The sequence below is a fragment of the Adiantum capillus-veneris genome, chromosome 26 (genome assembly GCF_014529385.1).
Source record: "Adiantum capillus-veneris isolate H3 chromosome 26, ASM1452938v2, whole genome shotgun sequence".
NCBI classification, from domain to species: Eukaryota; Viridiplantae; Streptophyta; class Polypodiopsida; order Polypodiales; family Pteridaceae; genus Adiantum; species Adiantum capillus-veneris.
The window spans coordinates 37067701-37093442 of NC_140956.1; the positions used below are offsets into that span (position 1 = coordinate 37067701).

General features: G+C 42.8%; 1 protein-coding gene across 6 annotated transcripts in view; it reads right to left on the bottom strand.

Moving 5' to 3' along the window:
* Nucleotides 1-8914: 8914 nt before the first annotated feature.
* LOC147423275 (histone-lysine N-methyltransferase ASHR1-like) overlaps nt 8915-25742 on the bottom strand; it is a 122097-nt gene continuing 105269 nt past the window's right edge. For 4 of the 6 annotated variants that reach the window (XM_086501258.1, XM_086501255.1, XM_086501256.1 and 1 more), the window contains 9 exons: nt 12460-12548; nt 12259-12340; nt 12008-12112; nt 11848-11938; nt 11646-11768; nt 11347-11453; nt 11200-11269; nt 9860-9923; nt 8915-9572 (listed from right to left, as the gene is read on the bottom strand). In XM_086501258.1, the coding sequence (XP_086357384.1) occupies nt 9410-9572; nt 9860-9923; nt 11200-11269; nt 11347-11453; nt 11646-11768; nt 11848-11938; nt 12008-12112; nt 12259-12340; nt 12460-12548 (894 nt within the window). In that variant the 3' untranslated portion in view covers nt 8915-9409. The remainder of the gene's footprint in view (nt 9573-9859; nt 9924-11199; nt 11270-11346; nt 11454-11645; nt 11769-11847; nt 11939-12007; nt 12113-12258; nt 12341-12459; nt 12549-25742) is intronic. The other 2 variants (XM_086501261.1, XM_086501257.1) reach the window with 2 other exon arrangements.

Genomic DNA, 25742 nt, shown 5'->3' on the forward strand with positions numbered 1-25742 from the left:
CAAAGATACCCATAGATATGTCAGTAATCCAACAAGTAGTGGACACCTTCCACATAGAAAAAGCCACGATTACCATCAATGAACAGGAGATACAACTAAAACTACTACATTGATTGTACATCTGTTCATACTTTCCTATCACGAGAAACCCAGGGTATTAAGAGCTGAGGAAATCAATATTTTGCACGACGGAGGTGAAGACAAAGAGGAAGTCTAGAGGAGGGCAAGGCATCTAGTGTCAGCCCTTGAACACAAGGCAACATATAAGTTTGTCGCCAGAGCTTTAAGCCTGAAAATTAATCCACCATACGTGTTTGAAAAGGTAGTTATTTTGTCAAGAGATCTAAACAAGATTTTCTCCAACATTCTGAACATTATCTTGTACAATAGTGTGGTTTCATAGATGACAAAAGCCAAAACATAGCATCTCTTCAAGCCATGGTACGTCTAGAAATTTGTCTATCAAACCACTTGTGTGCTTATCCATCCTCGGGTCACAACACTAGCACCAAAGATGGTATGAAAAAAAGGCCGGTCTGAGCAATCTACACCCACAACCACTCCCACAGGTATAATAGTTGAAATTCCTACTTGTAAAATATCATCTTCCTCTACCACTACTAGCAAAATTTTGGTGTCTTCCTCTTGCATGGGTTCTTAGCAACTTGCTCTTGCTGAATAGGTTCAGGGGTGGTCAGTATAATCGATGATATGTCTTTTCCTTCTCTGAGATGGTGTATCGTGATTTTACAGTTGTTTCATACATGATCATGAGCTTTGCATTGCGTACATTGAACGCATTTGTCAGTTCGATGCTGGTTTGATTTGCATCTGAAACGCCGAGTCTCTACCTTTCCAAGTGAAGATCTGGTCCTTGAAATTTTAGATATCCGTTTTGACGGCTCTTCAAATTTGGTTTTATAGGCTCTTTTGCTCCTGGTTTTGGGTGGTTTTCTAGAGTGCTTTTTGCTAGATGAACTAGAGTTTGATGATGTATCGTCTGAAGAGGATTTACTAGCAGTTGAGCTTGTTCTAGCTCTTCAATTTTTCTCCTTCTTGGCATGTTTTTTCAATTTAAGGGTTCTATGAACCAAGTCATTGACTTTTTTGGTTGGAGCTGGTACTCATTTCTCCCTTAACTTCTTACTCTTGAACCCAAACCATGCTCTCATCCTTTTCTTAGATGGTCGCTCATGTAATTGTTTAGAGAGCTCCTTAATTTCTCTACATAGCTTCTTATTGACAATCTGCCTTCTTGTGTTTTATCCAACTTAGAGATGATGTCTTCATCCCCTCTGTAATCATGTACTCCAGGATAAAGGTTTTTTTCATCTTACTATAACTTCTCAGCTTACACATTAGATAATGATAGTACCACTTTCTACTTGCATCTTTCAATCTACCCAGTTATCTTTGTCGATGTGCTTGAGGTCAGTATATTGTTTGAAAGCTTGGATAAGAACATGAGGGTCATCCTTCCTGCTACCTCTAAATGTTGAAAAAACAATCTTCATCTCATTGCTCTCCTCCAGTCTTTTGGGTTTGTCATAGTAATCACTTTCTTTCTCCGAATGCCTGGGTTTGACATGGTAACCAGTTTATATCTCCCAACACATGGGTTTGACATGGTAATCGGTTTATATCTCCCGACACATGGGTTTGACATGGTAATCATCATCAGCTTATTTTATTGTTTCAAGCTCCGTATCTTTGTGCAATTTTGTCATTGATTCATAATGTGTGCCTGTGTCTCTCAGAATCACTAGCATCAGTATTAACCCTAGCTTTGCCCTTCCTAGTAGAATGCCAAGAACTATGTGAATTAAAATCTCACTCAAGCCTCTATGTATGCCTTCTTCTTGGATGCTTAGACTATCATGAAGCTCGATTTTCTTTAGCGTCTCTGATTCCTGGTTCTGCTTATGTACCTCACCTTGAAAGAGTGGTTCAAGATCATTTGACTCCTGCTTTGACACTTCGGAAACATTTTTTATGCGATCCTCCTCCTTAGAACCCATTCTCGTGGCTCTCCTACCTCGTGTTGGGCATCATACATGCATTGTGAATAGCTGGCTCTCTCAAGTCCTAACCTGGGAGACTAGCTCTCTCCAGAGCTTTAGTTCACAATTGTGATCGTCAAAATGGAATGAGTTTGAGCTAGACAGTTATGCCAGAGTTAGACTCAAAGTGACTACCAAGAAATATGAGCATCACATGAATTTGTCAAGTCTGGGCAATGGTTCACATCTTCAAATACCACATGATCACATGGTACAGAATCAAATAAAGCATAATTGGAGACTTTTGACAATTGACTCAACCAAAATGAAATAGACAAGTTCAAATCATAGAAATTTTGAATAAGAGAAAACTCATAATAATGTGGTTTATATTAGAGCTGGATACAAATGATTCACATTTAGATTCACAATGTGATTCAGTTTATAGCTAGATACAAATGATTCAGAATATAGCTGGATAAAAATGGTTCAGATTTAGATTCAGATACAAGGTTCTGTGATACAACGAAGGCTCGAATTAATAACTTGGGAGCAGGTTCTAGCTAAGAGTGCTACAATGGTGCCACTGATCAACTAAGCATCTAAGAGCTGAGAGTTCAAGAGTCTAGGGTCGTGAGATCTAAGGTTGTAAGATAAGAGTCTCGAAATCAGATTAACATGTTGGAATTAGGGTTGCAGAGAAACACACACAACTTGGAGAAGACGAAGAAAGCTCAAGGCACACAATAGAGAGTGTGTTACTTAGTGTGCAATGGAAAGATAGATAGCCCTAGAGTGATGGGCGTATATACAATGCACGGGGGAAAAAACCTCCAAACAGGGAAAAAATGCCCCGGCGGTCCTAGTGTGTTCACACACATTACTACCACATGTATATGGTAACAAATCCCTCTTGGAATGATGCGGTGAACGAGAGTTGTCACATGAGTAAAGGGAAGTGCCATACCCTGAGGACATGATCAGTCCACAAAGGGGAGTAAACCCAAAGCTTTGCGGAAAGCTTTTAGCTTCTCACAAGACAATGCCTTTGTGAAAAGATCTGCAACGTTGTCCTATGTTGGCACATAAGCCAAGCTAATCTCTCCTACTGAGAGCCTCTCCCTGACATAGTGGTAATGCACCTCAATGTGCTTGGTGCAAGCAGGAAAAAATGGGTTCCTCGCAACTGCCAATGCGTTCTGACTGTCAATGTAGATAGTGTTGGCAATGTCCTGTCCAACATCCAAATCATCCATAAGGCGTCTAAGCCATACACACTCAACCGTAGCTGTGAAGATTGCCCTGTACTCAGCCTCACAACTCGAAGTGTCCACAGTAGGTTGCTTCTTGCTCAACCATGATATACATGAAATCCCAAGCATGAAACAAAAACCAATTGTGGACACTCGCATGTCAAAACAACCAACCCAATCTCAGTCCGAAAAAACATGTAAGTCCGGCGGCAATGATCCCCCCTTGGGATAAAACAAGCTAAGATGTAAAGTGCCACTAAGGTAGCAAAAAATCCTCTTGACATCCTGCCAATGCTTAGACCTTGGGCTATGCATAAATCTGATGACATGTGAGACTTCAAATTGAATATCTAGCCTCGTGTTGCATACATAAATGAGGCATCTAACAGTAGTTTGGTAAAGAGTGACATCAGTAGGATCACTAGTGTTATGAAGACTCAAATTCAAACATGTTTCCATGGGAGTGGCATCATGTAAGCTAGAAACAGCCAAAGCATAACAATCTGATGCATAAGATGCATGGTGAGAGCCTGAACAAGTACGACTAGACAAAGGTGCATCCAATTTACTATCACGCAAAGTGTGCACCAGCCATTTTGGTATACCTTAATCTTTAACATTTACAAAAACCCCCATAGGCTGTACATTTGCCTCATTGGAATTTACATTCGTATTTCCACCACTGAAAAGAGGCAACAAAGTGTCATAAATATCATGTGAGCTTACATTACTTTCTCTAGTACATGACAGCAAGGGCTAAACAGAATCTTCCGCAAACACTACACCCTGTGAAACCAGAATATGCTTTGTTTGTGGATGATACAACTTGTAACCTTTTCTTTCAGCACTATAACCAACAAAAATACATTTGACAGCCTTATCATCCAATTTTTTGCATTGTGTTTGTGGCACCAAAGCATATACCAAACAGTCAAAAACATGCTTGTGCTCAATAGAAGGCTTTCTATCGTGCCATGCTTCATATGGAGTAATAGACTGCAAAGCTTTTGTAGGACACGTGTTTAGTACATAAGTGGCACACATGATGGCCTCAAGCCAAAAAGAATGCCCATAGACTCCCCCCCATAGACACATGATGGCCTCATGACACATATACTCCCCCCCTCGATCAGAATGGAGGGTGCCCATAGTACATTTCGAGACATTTTCAACCATAGCCAAAAATTGTTTTAAGCACATAAAAACTTTGGACTTCGCTTTAAGAGGAAATACCCATGCATGCCTGGAGTAATCATCAATGAAAGTCATGAAGTAAAGGTAATTGCCCAAGGACGAAGTTTCCATGGGCCCACAAATATCACTATGCACAAGCTGCAACCTGCATGTGCCCCTAGCCGAACCATCCTTTGGAAACTTAGAACGCTGCATTTTACCCAAAATATAGCCTTCACAAACATGTTTGACAGGTGCTTCAAGAGGCGGCAAAGAAGCAACCATATCAGATTTCTGCAAACGACTGCAAAAAGAAGCAACCATATCAGATTTTTGCAAACTGGCAAAATTTAGATGACCAAAACGTGCATGCCAGAGTTTTGCATCTGAAATAGCCCTTGAATCTGCAACTGCATTAGTAAAATTTTGTCCACACTTCTCATACAAAGTGAGCTTATACAGCCCACAGCACAAAAGCCCAGATACAACAATTTCATCATCAAAATTGAGATCATGAACTGTACATCTGTCATCCACAAATTTGACTACAAATCCAAGTCTAGCAAGTGCAGATACAGACAAAATATTCTTCTTGATCTCAAGTACATAAAGTGCATCAACAAAAGTGAAAGAACTGCCATTTGCAGCAGTAAGCACAATCTTTCCAACTCCCTGAAGAGGATAAGAGGCATTGTTGGCACAAGTGACTAAATTCCTATGAGGGACAGACTCGAGAGAGGTGAAAAATTCAGTAATGTGCTTTGTAGCACCACTGTCGAAATACCACACATGTGAATCTGCAGCAACTGACATGCATGCATCATAGGCAGCAGGATTGTAAGTGCACTCTCCACTAAAAGCCCATTCAGCATCAACAACAGCATCACAGTCTCCTTTCACACAAGACTCAACAATGGTTGCATTGGTAGTGGAAGCAGCAATTGTAGTGGAACCACCCTCTTTCTTCTTAGCCTCTTTGGCCTTCAACTTAGGACACTGCTTGATCAAGTGATCATTAGCTTTACAATAATGGCAACGCATCTTGTTTTGCCCTTATCACTGGAATTTCCAAACGAATTGCTGCCAGTAGAAGCATTAGGAACAGAAGTTTTGACACTCACAGCAAAACCATAAGAAGTGGTTGCATTGCTGTTACCACCCTTTCTTTGAGAAGTAATAAAAGCCTGTTCAACTGCACACTACCTAGTCCTGTTTTTTTTGGAAAGTGACTCTTGCAACAGCAATGTGTATAATGCATCAAACTTGACAACTTCAGGATTTCCTTCGGTCATAAGTCTCCAAGTACTAGCAAAAGTCTAGTAAAAATCTGGTAAGACATCAAGAATAGTATGCACAAGAGAACTGTCTTAAATGACTTCACTTGCAGAAATAAGTTGCTCATTGATATCCTTGACACCAGCAAGCAAAGTGTCTATATCATCTTCCTCGTGCATAATCTTCGATTCCAGCTCTTTACGCAGCAAAGCAATTTTAGCCTCATTGCAGCTTGCGTAAAGACCTGCTAGAATATCCCAAGCCTGTTTTGCAGATTTTGCTGAACGAATGTGAGGAACAATGGTGCGCTTCATAGACAACGCAATCAATGCATGAGCCTGTGCATCCTTTACATACTAGCAAGTTTGTTCTGTCGTAGGCAAAACAACTCTAATAGCAGTAATCCTTGCAGCAAGACCTACAACATCCTAAATATCGCCTACATCCTCAGAACCAGGACGTACATCAATGCCCTGCACAATATTCCAAACTCCCTTTCACACAAGAACATGTTGCATTATGTAAGCCCACATAGGGTAATTATCCCCATCCAACCTATCCTTAGCAGCAAACATCTTGAACACATTTGTGTTGTTGTCAGCCATGGTAAATGTTGCACCTGATGTGAAAACTGTCCGAAAAGAGGAGAAATAAAGCGGGAATAACACGTGCTATATAGAAAAAACCGTACAAGACTATAAGGCACCTGTTATGCAAAAAACGACACTGACAATAATTCTGCACAAAATGACCAAATTGCCTGTTTAGACCTGTCTGTAGTGAAAATGGAGGCCGAAATGAGCCCAAATCAGAAATCTGAGCAAACTAAGCTCTACAAGCTTACTCGAAATTTTTGTCGACCTACAAACGCTCGCCAAAGCTCACAGAAATCGTAGATAGTGAGCAGGCATGTGCTGGAGCTCTTGGCGACTAAGCTCGGGAGGACACAACCTGCTCTGATACCAATTGTTGGAATTAGGGTTGCAAAAAAATGCACATACCTTGGAGAAGATGAAGGAAGCTCATGGCACACAATAGAGAGAGTGTTACTTACTGTGCAATGGAAAGATAGATAGCCCTAGAGTGATGGTCGTATATACAATGAGCGAGGGGGGAAATCTCCTAAAGAGGGAAAAAATGCCCTAGCGGTCCTAGTGTGTTCACACATCACTACCACATGTATATGGTAACATAACAAGTCTTAATTATGGGCAGTGCCACTAGGGATCTATTTGGTTGTTGCTCCATTAATGTACAATATGAAACTGATGCCAGAGCTTCATATAAGACTGTTCCCGCCACCTACAAGGAGTATTGCTAGGACTTCACTCCACTCATTTGCTATGCACATTCCCTTCAATACCCACTCTCTTCTGTAAAGAGTCGGAGCACCCTCTCCTCAATGGGGAATGCTCGTTGCTACATGCCAACATGTGTATATCTGTGTTCCTTGTGCTAGATTCGACAACCCTCTTCCACCACCCCCACCCTTCGCTGCAAACACCCCCTAGCACCTACACCATTTTCAATTTCTTTCTTCCTTTTGTCTCTTTTGTAGGTCTATTTCTTTTGCTTCCCTTCTTTTTGCCCATTTCGATGTCTATCTATGCACAAGTTTTTTTTCGTTGTCTAAGTATGCTTGTGCATGTGGTGCCTGCTTGTGCATTTTTGTGTTTGTTTGTGAGGGTTGTGTGAGCATGTGTTTGCTTGTGCAATTTTGTGTTTGTTTGTGGGGGTTGTGTGAGCATGTGTTTGCTTGTGCAATTTTGTCTTTGTTTGTGGGGGTTGTGTGAGCATGTGTTTACTTGTCATGTATGTTCTTGTCTATTGTTTCCAATTCCTTCCTTTGTTCGGTTGGTGTTCTTAGCTCCATTGTTGTGCTAGCAAAGTAAACGTATTCATATCCATGTATGTTGGTAGAGATGGCTTTAGATTGTCTCTTTCTTGAAGTTTAGATCCAAAATGGACGTGCATTGGTGATGCCTCTAGTGTGCACCTTTGGTTTTATGTGGAAACCTTTTTGATGGGGTTATTGCCTCGTCGCAAGTTTGAGTGCCCTATTTATGCTTCAACTCTCTTTTATAGCCATCCTGCACTCCTTTGTCTCCATCCTTTGATGTAGCATGGATCTTTTGTGATTGTTTCATTAACAATTTTCACCTACGGTTTGTTGTTATTGTTATATCTGGTTTTTTCTTGCAAGTTCCGGTCTACCCTATAATGCATACAAGCTTTGTTATTTGCTTATGTAATACAAGAGCGTCAAAACATTCCTTTTCTTGGAGAGAGAGAGAGAGAGAGAGAGAGAGAGAGAGAGAGAGAGTTAATTTAATCTTGTTAGGTGTGCATAGATTTCCCTTGGAGTGCATAGTGCATGCCAATCATCAAGGCATGGCTCTTACATTCATGTTGTTTCTTCAAGGGGAGCTTTTGCTGGACCTCACTTTTTTGGGATTCCCTCTGATGTTGCACAACATTTTGTTACCACAACTCAAGCTTGCTGAGGGCCTATTATGTGCACATTCCACCATTCACACACCAATTGCGCAACATATTTGAGACTAAAATGCTTTGCCCTACAATTGTCTTGCCTTTGCCATGAAATTTAATTTTCATTTCACATTTTTGCTCCCTCAAACAATTGTTGCATGAGTAACATTACTTTAAAGTGCCTTCAAATGCATGTGGATAACAAGACTTCAAGATATCTTCAAATTATCTCAAGTTGATTCTTTCAATAGCCACAGTTGATGGATATGTGACTGGTCTGACTATTGCTTCTCCAAGGGCCTCATGAGTGTCTCCATCTCCTTAGTATGGGCTACTTTAGTTATGTATTCCCTTACAAACTTGGCCTTGTTGATCCAAGAGCTCTGGTTACATATCCCCATGCAAAGTTAGCCTCGTTGATCCAAGTGCTCTGCTTCGAGTTGGTACATTTTCCCAAATGGTAGTACATCTATAGCAAACCCTTGAAGAGCCATATCTTTTAATCTTTTCTTAAGCCTCATCTCCTTTACTTTGTGGCTGCTAGGACACTTTCTATGCACTTACAAGGAATTTTTCATTGTTCATAGACGTTACTTGGCCTTCGGACGTCGGTTTTAAGATTGTCCAATGATTATATTAACCTTAATGCCAAAAATCTTTTGGGGCTTGATGGTAGATGCATGGCTTTTGCAAGATTTGGTATGAGAGAGAGAGAGAGATGGATTGAAATGAAATAAAACTTTTATTTACATCTACAGAAGGCCTAAAAGATCTAAGAGACCAGAAAATTATGTCATCATATGATCCAAACGTCCAGCATTGAAAATACAAGACTAAAGAACCACTAAATGTGAACAAATAAATCAACCAGTAGAGCCACCTAGTGGCCTATCTGCCAAAGCCTGATCTCCTCATTGGCTGGTGGTCTATCTGCCAAAGCCTAATCTCCTCAGTGACCTGCCCTTATAGGTACCATTGCATGAAGTCTCTCATAGGCCGCTACATCTCTTGAGAACGAGAATTTTCAGAGAAACCCTTTTCCAATATATAAGACTGCTCTTAACATCTTGGTAATGGAAAACTATTGAAACCAGTCCTCTATACAGACTTTTCCTACGTGCCTCCTGCAACAAACTTGACAAAATAGCTGGTTTGCCAACCACAACCTCTCAGGATTTCGATCACAAGGATTATCACAAGTTGGACTCCATTTTCTTATCACAAATCAAGTTGCCTTTGCATGTACAAAGCTTCAGCCTCTGCTTCCTGCAAAGCAGCCTTCAGACTCTTCACAAGCTCCGACTTGGATCCATGTGTTATGTCCAAAATAGCAAGAGCTTGCCTGTAGGATTTTCCTGCCTCAACAGTATTCCCTAGATACCTACAAAGAGAAGAGTCACAAAAAAGAGCGTGTCTGCGTGCGTGCGTGCGTGCGTGTGTGTGTGTGTGTGTGTGTGTGTGTGTGTGTGTGTGTGAGAGAGAGAGAGAGAGAGAGAGAGAGAGAGAGAGAGAGAGAGAGATGAAATGAAATGAAATGATATATTAACGTCTACAAAAGGCCAAAATGAGTCTATTACCAAGTCTGGGTACAAACAAAGAAAACTACAAACTAGAAACTGAGAGAGAGAGAGAGAGAGAGAGAGAGAGAGAGAGAGAGAGAGAGCCAACCATTCGAGCTTTCCACACGTATAGTACTGCAGCCCCAGCAATGGATGGTTTGGTAGGTAAACTCCTGTTTATGATCAAGATTGCTAGCTGTTAGAGAAGCATCTTATATACATGCAAATTTCAGAAGTGCATCTAAAGCCCCAATTAACAGACCTGCTAGAGTGGTCACCTCCCGAGAGGTAAGCTGCAGCATTTTCCATGCCACCAATCGCGGTAAGACGGAAGGGGCAGTATGCAACAGTCAACCTGACTGCCCTCTATAGCGCGAAGTCAGGGATACTACACTCAATATGTAGCATGAATCAAATCCCCAAGAGGCTAGGGTCTCATTAAACTCGGGGGAGCATAACTCACTCAAGGGAGTTTATGGTGTACTCCTCCTGGAAGTTATGCACTCAAGTTATTAATACTAGTACGGCCGGCGGGCTTCGCCCACCTCTCTCTCGCGCTTTCTCTGTTCGCTGTGTGCCCGGAGGCGCAGGGAACACCAGCCGGATGAAGCTACTGCTGCCACGTGTCGGGGGGCGGGGGGTGGGGCAGGAGGGAATCCCTTCCCCTTTTATAATAGTATAGATAAAGAAATACTTTGAGGGGCTCCTAGTTGAGGGGCCAATGCATCTAGGAGTGAAAGTCAGCCACTCCACGTCTCATCTCAAGTGTTGGCACATATAGAGGCTACTTAATGTTCATCATACTACTCACCAAGGTCTTTGAGCTGGAGAACTTCCATATTGAGAAGAGAGAAGGGTGGACGCAGAGAACATATGGGTTGGAGCACAGTCAGCATGGTAAGGTGTGCTAGATGCAAAGAATCTATGGGTTATTCCAAAGAGCACACAGTTGGTAGGGGTATGTGGGCTGGCCAAAGAGAGGGGGAAGACTCAGAGAGGTAGGCTGCAGGTGGGGCAGTGATAACCATAGCTACAAGGAAACTCCATTTGGGGGCCTAAGGATTTGGAAACTCATCTCCAGCATCCCCTGTTTCCTTTGTGTCCATTCCTCAGGAAGTTCCAAAAATTGCATACAAAATACAACTATCAAATGCCGTCTCTAATGTGTTCAATTGGGAAGAACAAGCCGTTTCCGTCTTATATGACCCTGCCGGTCTCATTCTGTCATCGTTCCATGTGACTATGTTACTAATCTGTGGGGATAGTAACTCTTGTAATCCAGGACAACGCAAAATCCCCTTCACTAGAGCATTCTCGCTGCCTACTTTTTATCTCTTGCCCATCATACTCCTTTCGAAGGCTTGATGCTCCAGTAAAAAGTATGCAATTGCCAGTGAGGTCAGTTTTTTGTGACGAGAGATGCAAAACATTTTTTGTCAAGAGACTTACTTTCATAAACTGAAATGGCTTTGTGGCAGTAAGATAATGAGGAAGTCCAATCCTCCATAGACATGCAGACCTAAAATACACAAGTCACTTGTTGAGGTAACAACAGTTACCAAAAAATCTTTACCACTTCTTTAGAAAGATACACACCTTTAAGAGATTGTCGTACGTTTTTATCCGATGTAAGGAACTCTTTTGTAGTACAGGTGCCTGAAGTTGGTCCAATCGTTCAAAAGCTTGCCTTGCTTCTCTCAAATCTGACTTTTCTCAAGGCTCACACACAAAGATTGGAGAAACTATTATCGCCACATTAAGGGATTGTGAAAATTCATTTTCAATAATCAGAGGACAGCTCAGCTTTAATAAACTCTGATTTCATCCTTCCAAAACCCATGACCTTTCTAGACATGAAAACTCAGAGCTTTATGTAGTGCACAGCCAATGGATACTTCCAGTAGAAAGCTCTTTCAAACCATCTGTCAACAATGACTCCAAGGTTTTGACCTGATTCAGAATTGTGCTCTTGTCAGTCCTCTTGCCACATGCTTTGCATACCATGCCTTCTGCATCCTCTTTAGAACAAAGGAAAACGATACATTAAAGATCAACAAATGGAGAGGTGGAGAAACACGACAAGGGTATAGATGACACCTTGAACTGTTACAAGTAAGCCTCTGCATTTTGGCACGGGACACACAAAACCCTCCAAGTAATTGTTGTCTAGTCTAACATCTGAAGGGTCCTAAAGTTCAACATACAAATATTAAGAAGGATTTGGATAAATTGAACAGTCCTATAAAAGTATCCAAACCTGAGATAGACACCTTGCGCAAGTGCAATCAAAAAAATACTGCTTCCTTAGATTTTGAAGGCGTGTTGAAGTGCTTTCGCCAAGATCCACATAGCTCACAGTTATCTGGTGAGAGCACACAAAAGCGACCTTTACATAAAAGAGGTAATTTTCATAATGCCTATTATCCGATTCTTGATCCAAGTTGTTTTCAAGAAACACAACACAATCACTCCCATCATTCAAGAGAAAAAAGAAAAAATTGCACCTACCTCTGTTCCTTGTCCAATCTCTTGGATTGCCCGCACATACGCCTTCTTTCTTTCAAACAAGAGGATACAATTTGGATGACAGCTACAGCAGATGGAAAGAAGCCATTCAATGTTGCAAAAGAACTAAACGATATTCAAGGTGCAAGAGATCCTTACTGAAAAGTTTTTTATCAAGCATACACCAGTGAGCAGAATACTGACCTGTGATTGACAATCGAAATCACAGGATAAAGGCCGACACCTAGAGGCCTTAGTTCAGCATCGCATATAGTGTGTGCATTGCATGCAAACTGCAAGATATAGAGAATAATGAACAACATTGCATGCCATAATCTCTGCAATACACAAAAGAAGCCAGGTATCTGAAAGCGAACCCCTTCTCTATGATTGAATACTTTAAAGTCGGTTACTAGAAACGCACGTCAGTAGCTCGAGAGAAAACGGTGGGTTATTAAACACTTTGTGTCTGTGTGTGCATCTGCAAGTGCATGACAAAATGAATCATTGCGACCTTTCTACTTGGCCTTTCGATGTGAGGTGAAAATTCATACAATCCTTGTTCATCACCTACGACGCAGGTGCAATTTTTCTTGCCGTTATAACATTGGCCAGTCAATCACATTGATGCACTTTTGTTAGACATCTCATCAATTTTTTGAGAGGCTAAACCTCAATAGAAACATCGGTCTGTTTTGGAGATGATAAAGCTATGTATTACAGATGCCATGGAGGGCTGAATATTCTAAACTTGTGCATTCATGGGTTAGCAAGGAAGGCTTAGAATTTTCCACCAAAAAAGCTCCCAGTGCCACATACCCTCACGTCAAACAGGCTTCTGCTGCATTCCTCGCTATGATTCTCGGACCAAGAAGGTAAACATATTCCCTCACTTGTTCCGCTCCCTGCCCATCAGAAGTAAACTGGAAATAGACTAGTCACCCGTGTTTCTGATGTGTTAAAGAACATGACGTTGGTCTTTCCCAGGTTCACTGAAGATCTCTATCCCTACAGAAGGCATGTAATGCATCTAAATGTTGCTTCTGATATGAGGACAATATCATCAGCATGGAGCAATATGGGTATCCATACTCTGGCCAAACTAGCTCCAATCCCGCAACCACGGTCTATATATTTAGAGATCTCATTATATAAAGCCCAAATGGTGTGGGGAGAAGAGGCATCCTTGTTTCACCCTATGGTGCTGTCAATTCTGCATGATAGTCCCCGAGGTGCTCTTATGCAGCCAATCACATTCTCATACAAAGCATATATTCCCCATAACAGGCACTCTGGTACTCCAATGTCCTACAATCTTTGCATAATGCATGCTCAGGTATCGTATCAAAAGCCTTGCAAAAATCCACAGAGCAGCAAAAAATCTTCTTACTATGAGCTCAACCCTCTATGACTGCTTCAAGTGTGAGGATGTGATACAAAGTGGTGTATCCACGTCTAAAACCAGCCCATCATTGTGACCTCAATCCCTGCATTTCAGCCCATGCACTAAGCTCATACTCCAAACTAGATCCATAGATCTTGGCTAGTGTGAGACTGTTACAAAGTGATGCCGTGGCGGACAGCAAAAACCCTAATTTCTGCCAAAAACCCTAAAATTCCTGCAAACCCTAATTTCTGCCAAAAATCCTAATTTCCGGAAATCACAGAGGTTGAAAAAAATAAAAAATGAAAAATTGAATTATGAGCGACGCGAATTTCGCTTTTGAAGAGAATGTTTTTTTTTAACAAAAAAAAAGGAGAACTTGAGAGAGAAGAGCTTTTGAACTCTTATGCTTTTTATTTTAAAAGCTTTTGGGGCTCTGCTTTTGGGCATCCCTTGTACCTTTAAATATGTGGAGAGGGCTTCACTTCTCAGAGCATCTGGACGCAGAGTCTGAGAGTGAAACCCTAGCCACACTCTTGTACTTTGATCTGATTAATATACAAAGAAATACCGAAAGGGGCGCCAGTCTTTGGGACCAATATCTCTAGGCACGAAACTCCGTTGGGCCAGTGCAAATCTATTGTGATCTGTGAATTGTTTTGAAGTGGTTATTTGGTGCTGTCGCGGTTGATTCTTGACTTGGAGTGTCTAAGTCTGTTACAGTGGTATCAGAGCACGGCCAATTTCTCTTCTACGGAAAATCCGATCCCCGAAAAAAAATTTCCGCGGCACCTATGGCTTCAGGCAATGATCAGTCCACTCCCTCTACATCTGGAGATGCGGGCAGGGATCACAACGAAGATTCCGGCACGGAGTATGGCTCGCCTAGGCCTACTCCAGCGGAGCAGCGAGAGATGGAGCGTTGAAAATTGATTGATGATGCAACAAAGATGATGCTCAATTTTTCCAAGGACTCGAAGATGGCAAAATATATGAACCAGACCTCTTTGGAAGAGGTACAGACAGAGTGGCAGAGAACCACAACACCACTCCCGAAACCCGCTCTCAAGAAATCTTCTGCCTCCAAGAAATATACGGAGAAGGAACTGGAGAACGTGGTTGATGCACGGATTGCTCAGCTTTTCGACGTGCAAAAGGACAAAAAGCACGGCAAAAAGCAGAAGAAAGGCACTGACTTCCCGGGATATTTGGGTCGTCGGTCGACATTCGACAAGGCAAAGAAACTGAAGAAGCGCGTCAAGTTTGAAGGCCTACCCAGTTCTTCTTCTTCTTCTTCTTTTGACAGTTCTTCTAGCTCTTCAGACTCGAGCGAAGAAGACAGGAAAGCAAAAAGCGAAAAAGGGCAAGAAAAAGGCAAGGAAGTCTAAGTCTCGCCCAGTGAGTGACACTTCTACAGAGGACTCGTCTACAGACAGTTCAGACTCTGACAACGGGAACTTTTATGCGAACAAGAAGAATTTTTACAAAGCCAACCAGTATGACTTTCTCGAAGATAAAAGCAAGAAAGTCCGAGAGTTTAAGGAAGGTGGCCACTCAATCAAGTTTGATACTTTCTCAGGATACTCAGATGCTTCAAAGGCTTTGTCTTTTATACAGCACTTTGACATCGCTTTCGCGGGAGGACGCTATTCAGAGCACTCCAAGATTCGGAGAGCTACCTCTTATTTTAAGGGGAATGCTCGCACTTGGTGGTCCACGCTTCTATTAAGCAAGACTGTGCCAGTTACATGGCTGAAATTCAAGAGGCTTTTTATTTCTTCTTGGTTGACTCAAGAGTTTGAGCGAGATATACGAGCTGCTTGGAACCATCTCCGGATGACCAAGAGCGATACAGTGAATTCTTACTGTGAAAGATTCTGGAACTCTTTTCTACCTGCCTCTTCATTCAAGAAGATCTCGTTCAGAGAACAAATTGAGCAGTTTACATTGGGTCTACCTACAGAGATCTGAGACCACTGCTTGGAACAGAAGTCAGCTTCTATTCAGGAGTTGATGAGTCATGCGAAGCGGGGCTTTGCAATTCACTCCGGCAGTATGACCTACCCCACAGATGAGGTCATGGACACAACGAATCGGACAGACTTCTGGGAATGAAAGTAGAAAAAGAAAGAGCAACCCAGAGAAAAAGGATGCACGACCCAGACTTACTCCTCAAGAGCGGACTCGCTACATCAGGGAGGGGAAGTGCTTTGGATGCAAGGAAACTGGACATATCTCCGCGAAGTGCCCTAAAAAGGCACAGAAAGAACGGAATGACAAGGACGACGAAAGGCCTGAGAGTTCGAGAGCAGCTAAGAACCGTGTACGAAAAGGCAAGATGAAAACACGACTGGCTCCAGATTGTGTGGGTACTGATCCCGACACCATGGATGAGAGTACAGAACTTTGCCGAGCTTGGGGCAAAGTGAAAGATCAAGAGGCCCTGATTTTCTTTGATGGAGGAGCCAAGGCCAACTTCATTTCACCGGAATTGGCAACGCGGCTCAAGATTACTCCCGATCGGATGGGACCACTTGCAAAGGCAGTTCTAGCGGCACCCGGCAGGGACGTAGCCATTACACCTGTCATTGGCAAACTTCGGGTGCATTGTCAAGGGTATTTGGGGCATGAGGACTTCTTCATAATGCCTTTGGAGGGTTGTGATGTTCTCTTAGGGATTCCCTGGTACCACAAGAACAACGCCGTGGTCAATTATCAGGCGAGAAAAGCGACTTTGACTACAGAAAAGGGCAGAACAATTAAACTAAAGGGAGAAACTGTCCCTATTGTATCGGCTTCGGCCATTTCAAAATTAGTGAAATCCAGTCTGTTTGTTTACTCAATCTTTATGAAAGAGTTGAGTGATGATGATAGGACAAATATATCTAAACTTGATAAAGAACACCAAGATTTTCTACACTCTCACGCCGATTGCTTCTCAGAAGGCCTGCCAGGAGAGTTACCACCTGCTCGTCTTGAAGATCATACCATTGATCTGATACCTGGTAGTACACCACCGAACCGGCCACCCTACCGTGTGAGCCGAGCACAGAATGAAGAGATTATGAACCAAGTGAAAGACCTCTTGGAAAAGGGTCTTGTCCAGCCTAGTACTTCACCGTATTGCTCTCCAGTGTTGTTGGTTTCGAAGAAAGACGGATCTTGGAGAATGTGCATCGATTATAGAGCTCTCAACAAAATCACCATCAAGAACAGATTTCCGATTCCTAGGATCGATGATATATTCGACAGGTTACAGGGATCCTTGTGATTTAGCAGGATTGACTTGAAGAGTGGATATCATCAGATCAGAATAGCGTCGGGAGACTCCTACAAGACAGCTTTTCGGACGACTTTTGGGTTATTTGAGTTTTTGGTGATGCCTTTTGGCTTAACCAATGCTCCTGCGACATTTAACCGGATGATGGATAGGATTTTTCGAGAGTACAGGCTATTTGTTGGCACTTTCCTTGACGACATCATTGTTTTCTCCAAGAATGAGGCAGAACACAGAGATCATCTGCTTCAGGTCTTTCAAGCATTACGAGATCACAAGTTAGTGATTAATGCAAAGAAAAGTGATTTTTTCCTACCAGAGATACACTTTTTGGGACACATTGTGTCAGCAGCAGCAGGAGTGCAAATGGATCCGGCCAAGATAGAGACTATCCGTGATTGGCCCGACTTGAAGAATGTCCATGAAGTTAGAAGCTTCTTGGTACTATGTCTGTACTTTGCCGGACTTGCAGAAGTCATTCGAAGTATATTGTGATGCTTGTGGTCGTAGTCTGGGTGCAGTCTTGATGCAAGTAGGCCATGTCATAGCTTACGAGAGCCGTTTGTTCTCTAGGCCGGAGATGACAACACAGATTTATGAGAAAGAGAGCTTTTGGCGGTTATCCATGCTCTTACTCAGTGGCGGCATTACCTACTCGGAGCGAGTTTCACTGTCTTTACAGACCATCAGAGTTTGCGCTACTTCCTGTCACAGAAGCAACTTTCGGAAAAGCAGATGCGGTGGGCGAACATCTTGTCACAGTTCCACTTCCAAATTGTCCATGTGCAGAGACAGAAGAATGCGGTGGCAGATGCTTTGTCTCGAAAACCGTTGGTTCTGGCTATTTCCGCGATACATCATAGGAGCTTCGAGGATATGGTCGATCAGTATGCCACAGATACAGATTTTGCAGATATTTTCACACGGCTACGGGATGGGGAGACAGTAGCTGGATACTCCCTTCGGGAAGGCTACTTGATGAAAAAGACTATGTTGTGCGTTACACAGCCGTTGAGGGAGAAGGTTATGACTGAATGCCACTGTCCACCTTTTACGGGTCACTGCGGCATTGCTACCACCATGAAAGGGGTAGAGAGATATTTCTTTTGGCCGAGACTCAAGAAAGATGTGGAAGAGTTTGTGCGCAGTTGCTTGGTATGCCAGAAGGTCAAGTTTGACAGGCATAAAGCACAGGGATTGTTACAGCCTTTACCCATACCCACACACCCCTAGGCAAGTATAGCGATGGATTTCATTTTTGATCTCCCGAGAACACAGAGTGGTCACGATGGTATCTGGACTGTTATTGACAGATTTAGCAAACAGGCTCATTTCATTCCAGTGAAGAAAACAGTCAAGCCGGATCACTTAGCGAGATTGTTTGTGGCCCAGATTTTTAGATTACATGGCATGCCTGAGACAATTGTCTCCGACAGAGACCCCAGATTTACGAGTTTGTTTTGGAAGGCAATTTGGGAGAACATTGGCACGCGGTTGCAGTTCTCGTCATCGTTCCACCCACAGACTGACGGGCAATCCGAGATTGCCAATTCAGTGGTTCTAGATTTATTGAAGTCTTATATCTCAGATCAAAAGACTCAATGGGAAAGATATTTACCTTTGGTGGAATTTGCCTACAATAACACGATACACTCGTCGACGGGGAAGGCGCCATTTGAGATTGTTGAAGGTGCTGCGAAGGTTCCACCCTTCCTGAGCACGAAAGATAAGATCTTTGAAGCGGATGAATATACGCGAGATCTGGATACGGCTTTTGCCAAGGTTCGCGAGACTTTGCAGAAGTCTCAAGAACGAGAGAAAAAGGCAGCGGATCGCCATCGTCGCGACATGAAATTGAAGGAGGATGATTGGGTGCTCTTACGTTTTGAGAAGTCACGCCTACGAAAGAAAAAAGGAAAGGAGAGGCTTTTTCCAAAGCTTAGTATGCGATACTACGGCCCTTTCCAGATTACTGAAAAGATAAATGAAGTCTCCTTCCGACTGAAACTGCCAAATACTTGGAGGATTCACAATGCATTTCATGTGAGTCTCTTGAAACCTTTTAAAGGTGATGTGCCTAATGATGGGGAGCCTGATGAGCAACCCGAAGTGGAAGAAAACGAGGAGATCCTTGTTCCTGAACAGATATTGGCACATAAGGATACAAAGAATAAGGGTAAAGTCCGAAGGCGGTTCTTGGTTAAGTTCAAGAATTATCTTGCACTTGATGCGAAGTGGATGGAGGAGGAGGACCTAGCAGATACTCCTCAGATTGTGAAACTTTACCTCGATGCTTTTGGTTTAGCATAGTCTACTCCAAATGGAACCCAGAATTCAGCTTGGCCGGAGATCTGGTGCAGTGGGATGCACAAGAGGGGAGTCACTCCACTCCTTTGTCAACAGATGCCTTGATTTAGATACTAGAGTCACTAATGTCTCTTTGAGCTTCAGGGATACTGAGAGCTGACAGTATTCTGCTGTATGACTTTATGAAATGGAATTCCTGATAATGATATTGATTTGTTCTTGATTTCTTGTGAGTGCAGGAACTGATAGCCGAAATGACTGCAGCATTTTGGTCTGATTGATCTCGAATAGACATGGTTGCAATAGGGGTTAGTCAATCGGACATCGTTGAGGTCCCGATTGGACCTAGATATGATTGCTAGCTACATTGCCGATAAATCATGGTCTAAGATCCGAATAAATGTTTAATGTCATGTGATGTCCTGTGATGTCTGGAGATGTCCTGTGATGTGACTGTCGATTTTGTACATGTGTTAGATGTGTGTTCCTAGTACGTAAGTACTAACAGTCAGTGTCTGCTAAGACGGTTTATGGCTTTTGTCGGTTTTGCAAGCGTAATCGCGGTCGATTACAATGCTTTCAAGAGGGGGGTATGTCATAAAGTGATGACGTGGCGGACAGCAGAAACCCTAATTTTTGGCAAAAACCCTAAAATTCCTGCAACCCTAATTTCTGCCAAAAACCCTAATTTCCGAAAATCGCGGAGGTTGGAAATAAATAAATAAATAAATAAATAATTTTTTGAATGATGAGCGACGCGAATTTCGCTTTTAAAGAGAATGTTTTTTTTTAACAAAAAAAAAGGAGAACTTGAGAGAGAAGAGCTTTTGAACTCTTATGCTTTTTATTTTAAAAGGTTTTGGGGCTCTGCTTTTGGGCATCCCTTGTACCATTAAATATGTGGAGAGGGCTTCACTTCTCAGAGCATCTGGACGCAGAGTCTGAGAGTGAAACCCTAGCCACACTCTTGTACTTTGATCTGATTAATATAAAAAGAAATACCGAAAGGGACGCTAGTCTTTGGGGCCAATATCTCTAGGCACGGAACTCCGCCGGGCCAGTGCAAATCTATTGTGATCTGTGAATTGTTTTGAAGTGGTTATTTGGTGCTTTCGCGGTTGATTCTTGACTTGGAGTGTCCAAGTATGTTACAGAGACCGATCATGATGGTCCTGTAATTGCTTGGGACCAGAGGGTCACCAATCTTAAACAGTGGGACTATGGTATGGTCTAACGAGTTCATGGGGAAACCCTCACATACTGCTCTACTCAACATGCAAACCAATATGGGTGTCGAGGTATCACAAGCATCCTCATCCTGTGCTCTTCCATTCTATAAAATGTAGATTGCCTCCCTGACCATCCTCCATTTGAAAAAAAACTATTCTGTTGGTCTACTATGCTTTGGGAGAAGCATGGCGGCTATCCTAGCACATCGTAAAATTCTCTCATAATCCCTACATGCATCTAGAAATGTGATCTGTATGGGGGGTTGTCTTTCCTATAGCATCTGCCAAGCCCCCTTGCTTGTCCCAAGAAAAGCGGGTAAATTTCTGCTTCCATACTTTCTAAGTAGTCCCACGTCTTCTTACGCACAACGCATCTGAAGAGTGTCCTTGCTTGGCTATGTATGTGGGAAGAGAATCTCCTCCATTCTAAAGAAAGAAAATCTGCCAAAATTTCTAGAAAGAGAAAAACAACAGAATCTAGAGAAAGAAAATTCTGCCAAGAAAGAGAAAACAGTAAAATTCAAGTTTAAAGAGAGAAAATTAGCAACCTCTAGAGAGGGAAGGAAGGATCTAAAGAGAAATGAAATGTTATATTAACGTCCAAAATGACCTATGAGACCAAAGTGATACAATCTTGGTGGATCTAATACAATGTCTGGGAACAAAATAAACATAAGTAAAGTGAAACTAAGATCATCATCATCATCAATGCCCGAGCATGCCCGGCATCAGGCGTTGTTTGAGAAAGTATTACATCGGTCGCTGAAGAGCATCGTCAATGTCTACCTCTGTAAATAGTCATACTAGGCGTCTCCCATGTCGTGCTAGAATAGTCCTGATCCTTTGATGGAGCCACCGTCGCTGTAGTGCTCGCCCTCGTAGACGTGGAAGTCTAGCTCTCCCAAGCACAATGGCTCTGTCAACAAATGTACCTGTAGTATAGGTGGGCTCTGAAGCTTGCTTATCTAACTGCCGAGTCCCTGCTCTAAAAAAGTCCGTGATCTCCCTTTGCGAATGTCTCCCACTGCCTGATCTCCTCAAGAGCCTTCCCTGTGTCTGCGCGGCTCTAGCAAAAACAACCCGAGGCATCTCTGATCCTGATATCTCATGACTTTAGTCAACGGTCCAAAGCCCTCTCTGAATAGACAATGAAAGCGGCCTCGTATCTCATAGTATACCAGACAATGACAAATGTGATGTAACTCTGTCTCTGGCTCTATAGGACACAACTCGCAAATCCTGGCCTCTACTACTGGTACTCTCCTAAATCTGCATGTCTCAATCTCTAATTGATGCGATGATGTGCACATCTGACCAATAGCACATCGTATCCCATGGGATAAATGAGTGTCCATATAGGCCAGTCTGATCACATATCCATTATCTCTTAGTTGGAGAAGATGCCTTTTATAGAAATACATCTTCCTGTGCAACTCCTGTATCGGCTGTATCCATATGCTCCTGGTATCTAGCTGAATCAGATCCTGATGTATGAGTCTAGTGATCTTTGTTCGTTTGAGAGATAGGGAGGGAACATCCAAGGAGTACTGGAAAGGAGACATTCTATCCATGCTAATACCATGTGACAGAAACCATGATGCGATCTGCCCATACCAGCATGTTGTATCCGCCTGTAGCACTAGCTGTTGGGATGACTCAAGGGCTAACCGAGCATATCTGTCTCTGGGGAGGTCCCATTAACTATGCATGAAGGATACTAGTCTAGTAAGTGCATCAACGAGGAGAAGGGGGCAGCTAGCTCGGGTCGAATAATCTCATGTGGCGTTGAGGCGCCCGAATCATCCGAGAGATCATAAAGACTAGAGGCCTCTCCATACATCTCCATCCAGCAGTGCTACCAAATCAGCAATGGTGGTCCATTGAGGGTCCCCAAATCTCAACCCGGAAAGCATAGCTGAAGCCACTAGAGTGCCAAAGAGCCAGAGCTTTGTTCAAGGTTCCTGAAACTGAACCTGCAAACACATCTTCTCCAATCCTCCCAAGGCTGCATAAGCTCTCGTCAGTCTTGTCTTTGCAGCTCTCCTCAATGAAAACACCAGTTCAGTGAAGACTACCCCAAGATAGGTGTATGCATCTTTATACTCCACAGTCTCCTATATGTAAATGTGGGTGCTGACCTCCTAACCCACTGCGGTTAGGTGTGTTACACGTTTTCCCTAGGTTAATAGACAATCCAATATCATGAGCAAATGTGTACAAAGCATCTAAGTGATGTTGAATCCTCTCCGAGGAGTCAAAAATCAACACAAGATCATCAACATATAACAATAGTGGGATCCATGTCCCTGCCAACTGTGCTCCTCTATCACCATCCCTCTCAACGTAGTTAGAAACTTCATCCACATACGTGCCAAATAGTGTAGGAGATAGCAGGCACCCCTGTTTCACCCCGATAGTGGAGTGAACCAAATCAAAAAACCCCTCAAGAGTCAGGTAGGCCCTCGCACATAGGACCGATGAACATCAGTGCTAGAAGCTCCGCAAGTAGATCTCTGGCATGTATAAAATGCTCTGCTACTAGGACATCGTGATCATATCTCTCTTGATCCTCATCCTGTCAATGGCTTTCTTTACAATCTCGGCGGTAAAGAAAAGACGTGTGTGGGCATGGCTCTGGCAGATCCGGAAGGGGTGGCCAGCTACAGCAGATGGAAAGAAGCCATTCATGAATATGTTGCAAAAGAACTAAACGATATTCAAGGTGCAAGAGATCCTTGTTGAAAAGTTTTTTATCAAGCATACACCAGTGAGAAGAATACTGACCTGTGATTGACAATCGAAATCACAGGATAAAGGCCGACACCCAGAGGCCTTAGTTCAGCATCACATATAGTGTGTGCTTGCACGCAAACTGCAAGATATAGAGAACAATGAACAAGATTTCATGCCATAATCTCTGCAATACACAAAAGAAGCCAGGTTTCTGAAAGCAAACCCCTTCTCTATTGTTGAATACTTTTAAGTCGGTTACTAGAAACGCACGCCAGTAGCTCGAGAGAAAACGATGGCTTACTGGACACTCTGTGTCAGTGTGTGCATCCGCAAGTGCATGACAAAATGAATCATTGGGACCTTTCTACTTGGCCTTTCAATGTGAGGTGAAAAATTATACAATCCTTGTTCATCACCTACGACTTAGGTGCAATTTTTCTTGCCGTTATAACATCGGCCAGTCAATCACATTGATGCACTTTTTTCAGACATCTTATCAATTTTCTGAGAGACTAACGTCAGTAGAAACATCCGTCTGTTTTGGAGATGATAAAGCTATGTACTACGAGATGCCATGGAGGGCTGAATATTCTAAACTTGTGCATTCATGGGTTAGCAAGGAAGGCTTAGAATTTTCCACCAAAAAAGATCCTAGTGCCGCATACCCTCACGTCAAACAGGCTTCTGCTGCATTCGTCGCTATGAATCTCGGACAAGAGAAGGTAAACATATTCCCTCACTTGTTCCGCTCCCTGCCCATTAGAAGTAAACTGGAAATGGACCTAGTCACCCATGTTTCTGATGTGTTAAAGACCATGACGTTGATCTTTCCCAGGTTCAGTGAAAGATCTCTATCTCTACAGAAGGCATGTAATGCATCTAAATGTTTCTTCTAATATGAGGACAATATCATCAGCATGGAGCAATATGGATATCGACACTCTGGCCAAACTAGCTCCAATCCCACAACCACGGCCTATGTATTTAGAGATCTGATTATGTAAAGCCCAAACAGTGTGGGGAGAGGAGGCATCCCTGTTTCACCCTATGGTGCTGTCAATTCTGCATGATAGTCCCCGAGGTGCTCTTATGCAGCCAGTCACATTCTCATACAAAGCATATATGCCCCATAACAGGTGATCTGGTACTCCAATGTCCTACAAACTTTGCATAATGCGTGCTCAGGGTATCGTATCGAAAGCCTTGCAAAAATCCACAAAGCAGCGAAAAATCTTCTTACTATGAGCTCAACCCTCTATGACTGCTTCAAGTATGAGGATGTGATACATAGTGGTGTATCCACGTTTGAAACCAGCCCATCCTTGTGACCTCAAGCCCTGCATTTTGACCCATGCACTAAGCTCATGCTCCAAAATAGATCCATAGATTTTGGCTAGTGTGAGACCGATCATGGTCCTGTAATTGCTTGGGACCAGAGGGTCACCGCTCTTAAACAGTGGGACTATGGTATGGTCTAACGAGCTCATGGGGAAACCGTCACATACTGCTCTATTGAACATGGGTACCAGTATGGATGTCGAGGTATCACAAGCATCCTCATCCTGTGTTCTCCCATTCTATAAAATGTAGATTGCCTCTCTGACCATCCTCCATTTGAAAAAAACTATTCTGTTGGTCTACTATGCTTTGGGAGAAGCATGGCTGGCTATCCTAGCACATCGTAAAGTTGTCTCTCATAATCCCTACATGCATCTAGAAATGTGATCTGTATGGGGGGTTGTCTTTCCTATAGCATCTGCCAAGCCCCCTTGCTTGTCCCAAGAAAAGCGGGTAAATTTGTGCTTCCAAATCTTCTAAGTAGTCCCACTTCTTCTTACGCACAAGGCATCTGAAGAGTGTCCTTGCTTGGCTATATATGTGGGAAGAGAATCTCCTCCATTCTAAAGAGAGAAAATCTGCAAAAAATTATAGACAGAGAAAAACAACCGAATCTATAGAAAGAGAACTCTGCCAAGAAAGAGAAAACAGTAAAATTCAAGTTTAGAGAGAAAATTAGCAGCCTCTAGAGAGGGAACGAAGGATCTAAAGAGAAATGAAATGTTATATTAACATCTTCAAAAAGCCAAAATGACCTATGAGACCAAACTGATACAATCTCGGTGGATCTAATACAATGTCTGGGAACAAAATAAACGTAAGTAAAGTGAAACTAAAATCATCTCATCAATGCCCGAGCATGCCCGGCATCGGGCGTTGTTCGAGAAAGTATCACATCGGTCGCTGAAGAGCATCGTCAATGTCTGCCTCTGTAAATAGTCGTACTAGGCGTCTCCCATGTCGTGCTAGAATAGTCCTGATCCTTTGATGGAGCCACCCTCGATGTAGTGGTCGCCCTTGTAGACGTGGACGTCTAGCTCTCCCAAGCACAATCGCTCTGTCAACAAATGTACCTCTCGTATAGGTGGGCTTTGAAGCTTGCTTATCTGACTGTCGAGTCCCTGCTCTAAAGAAGTCCGTGATCTCCCTTTGCGAATGTCTCCCACTGCCTGATCTCCTCAAGAGACTTCCCTGTGTCTGCGCAGCTCTAGCAAAAACA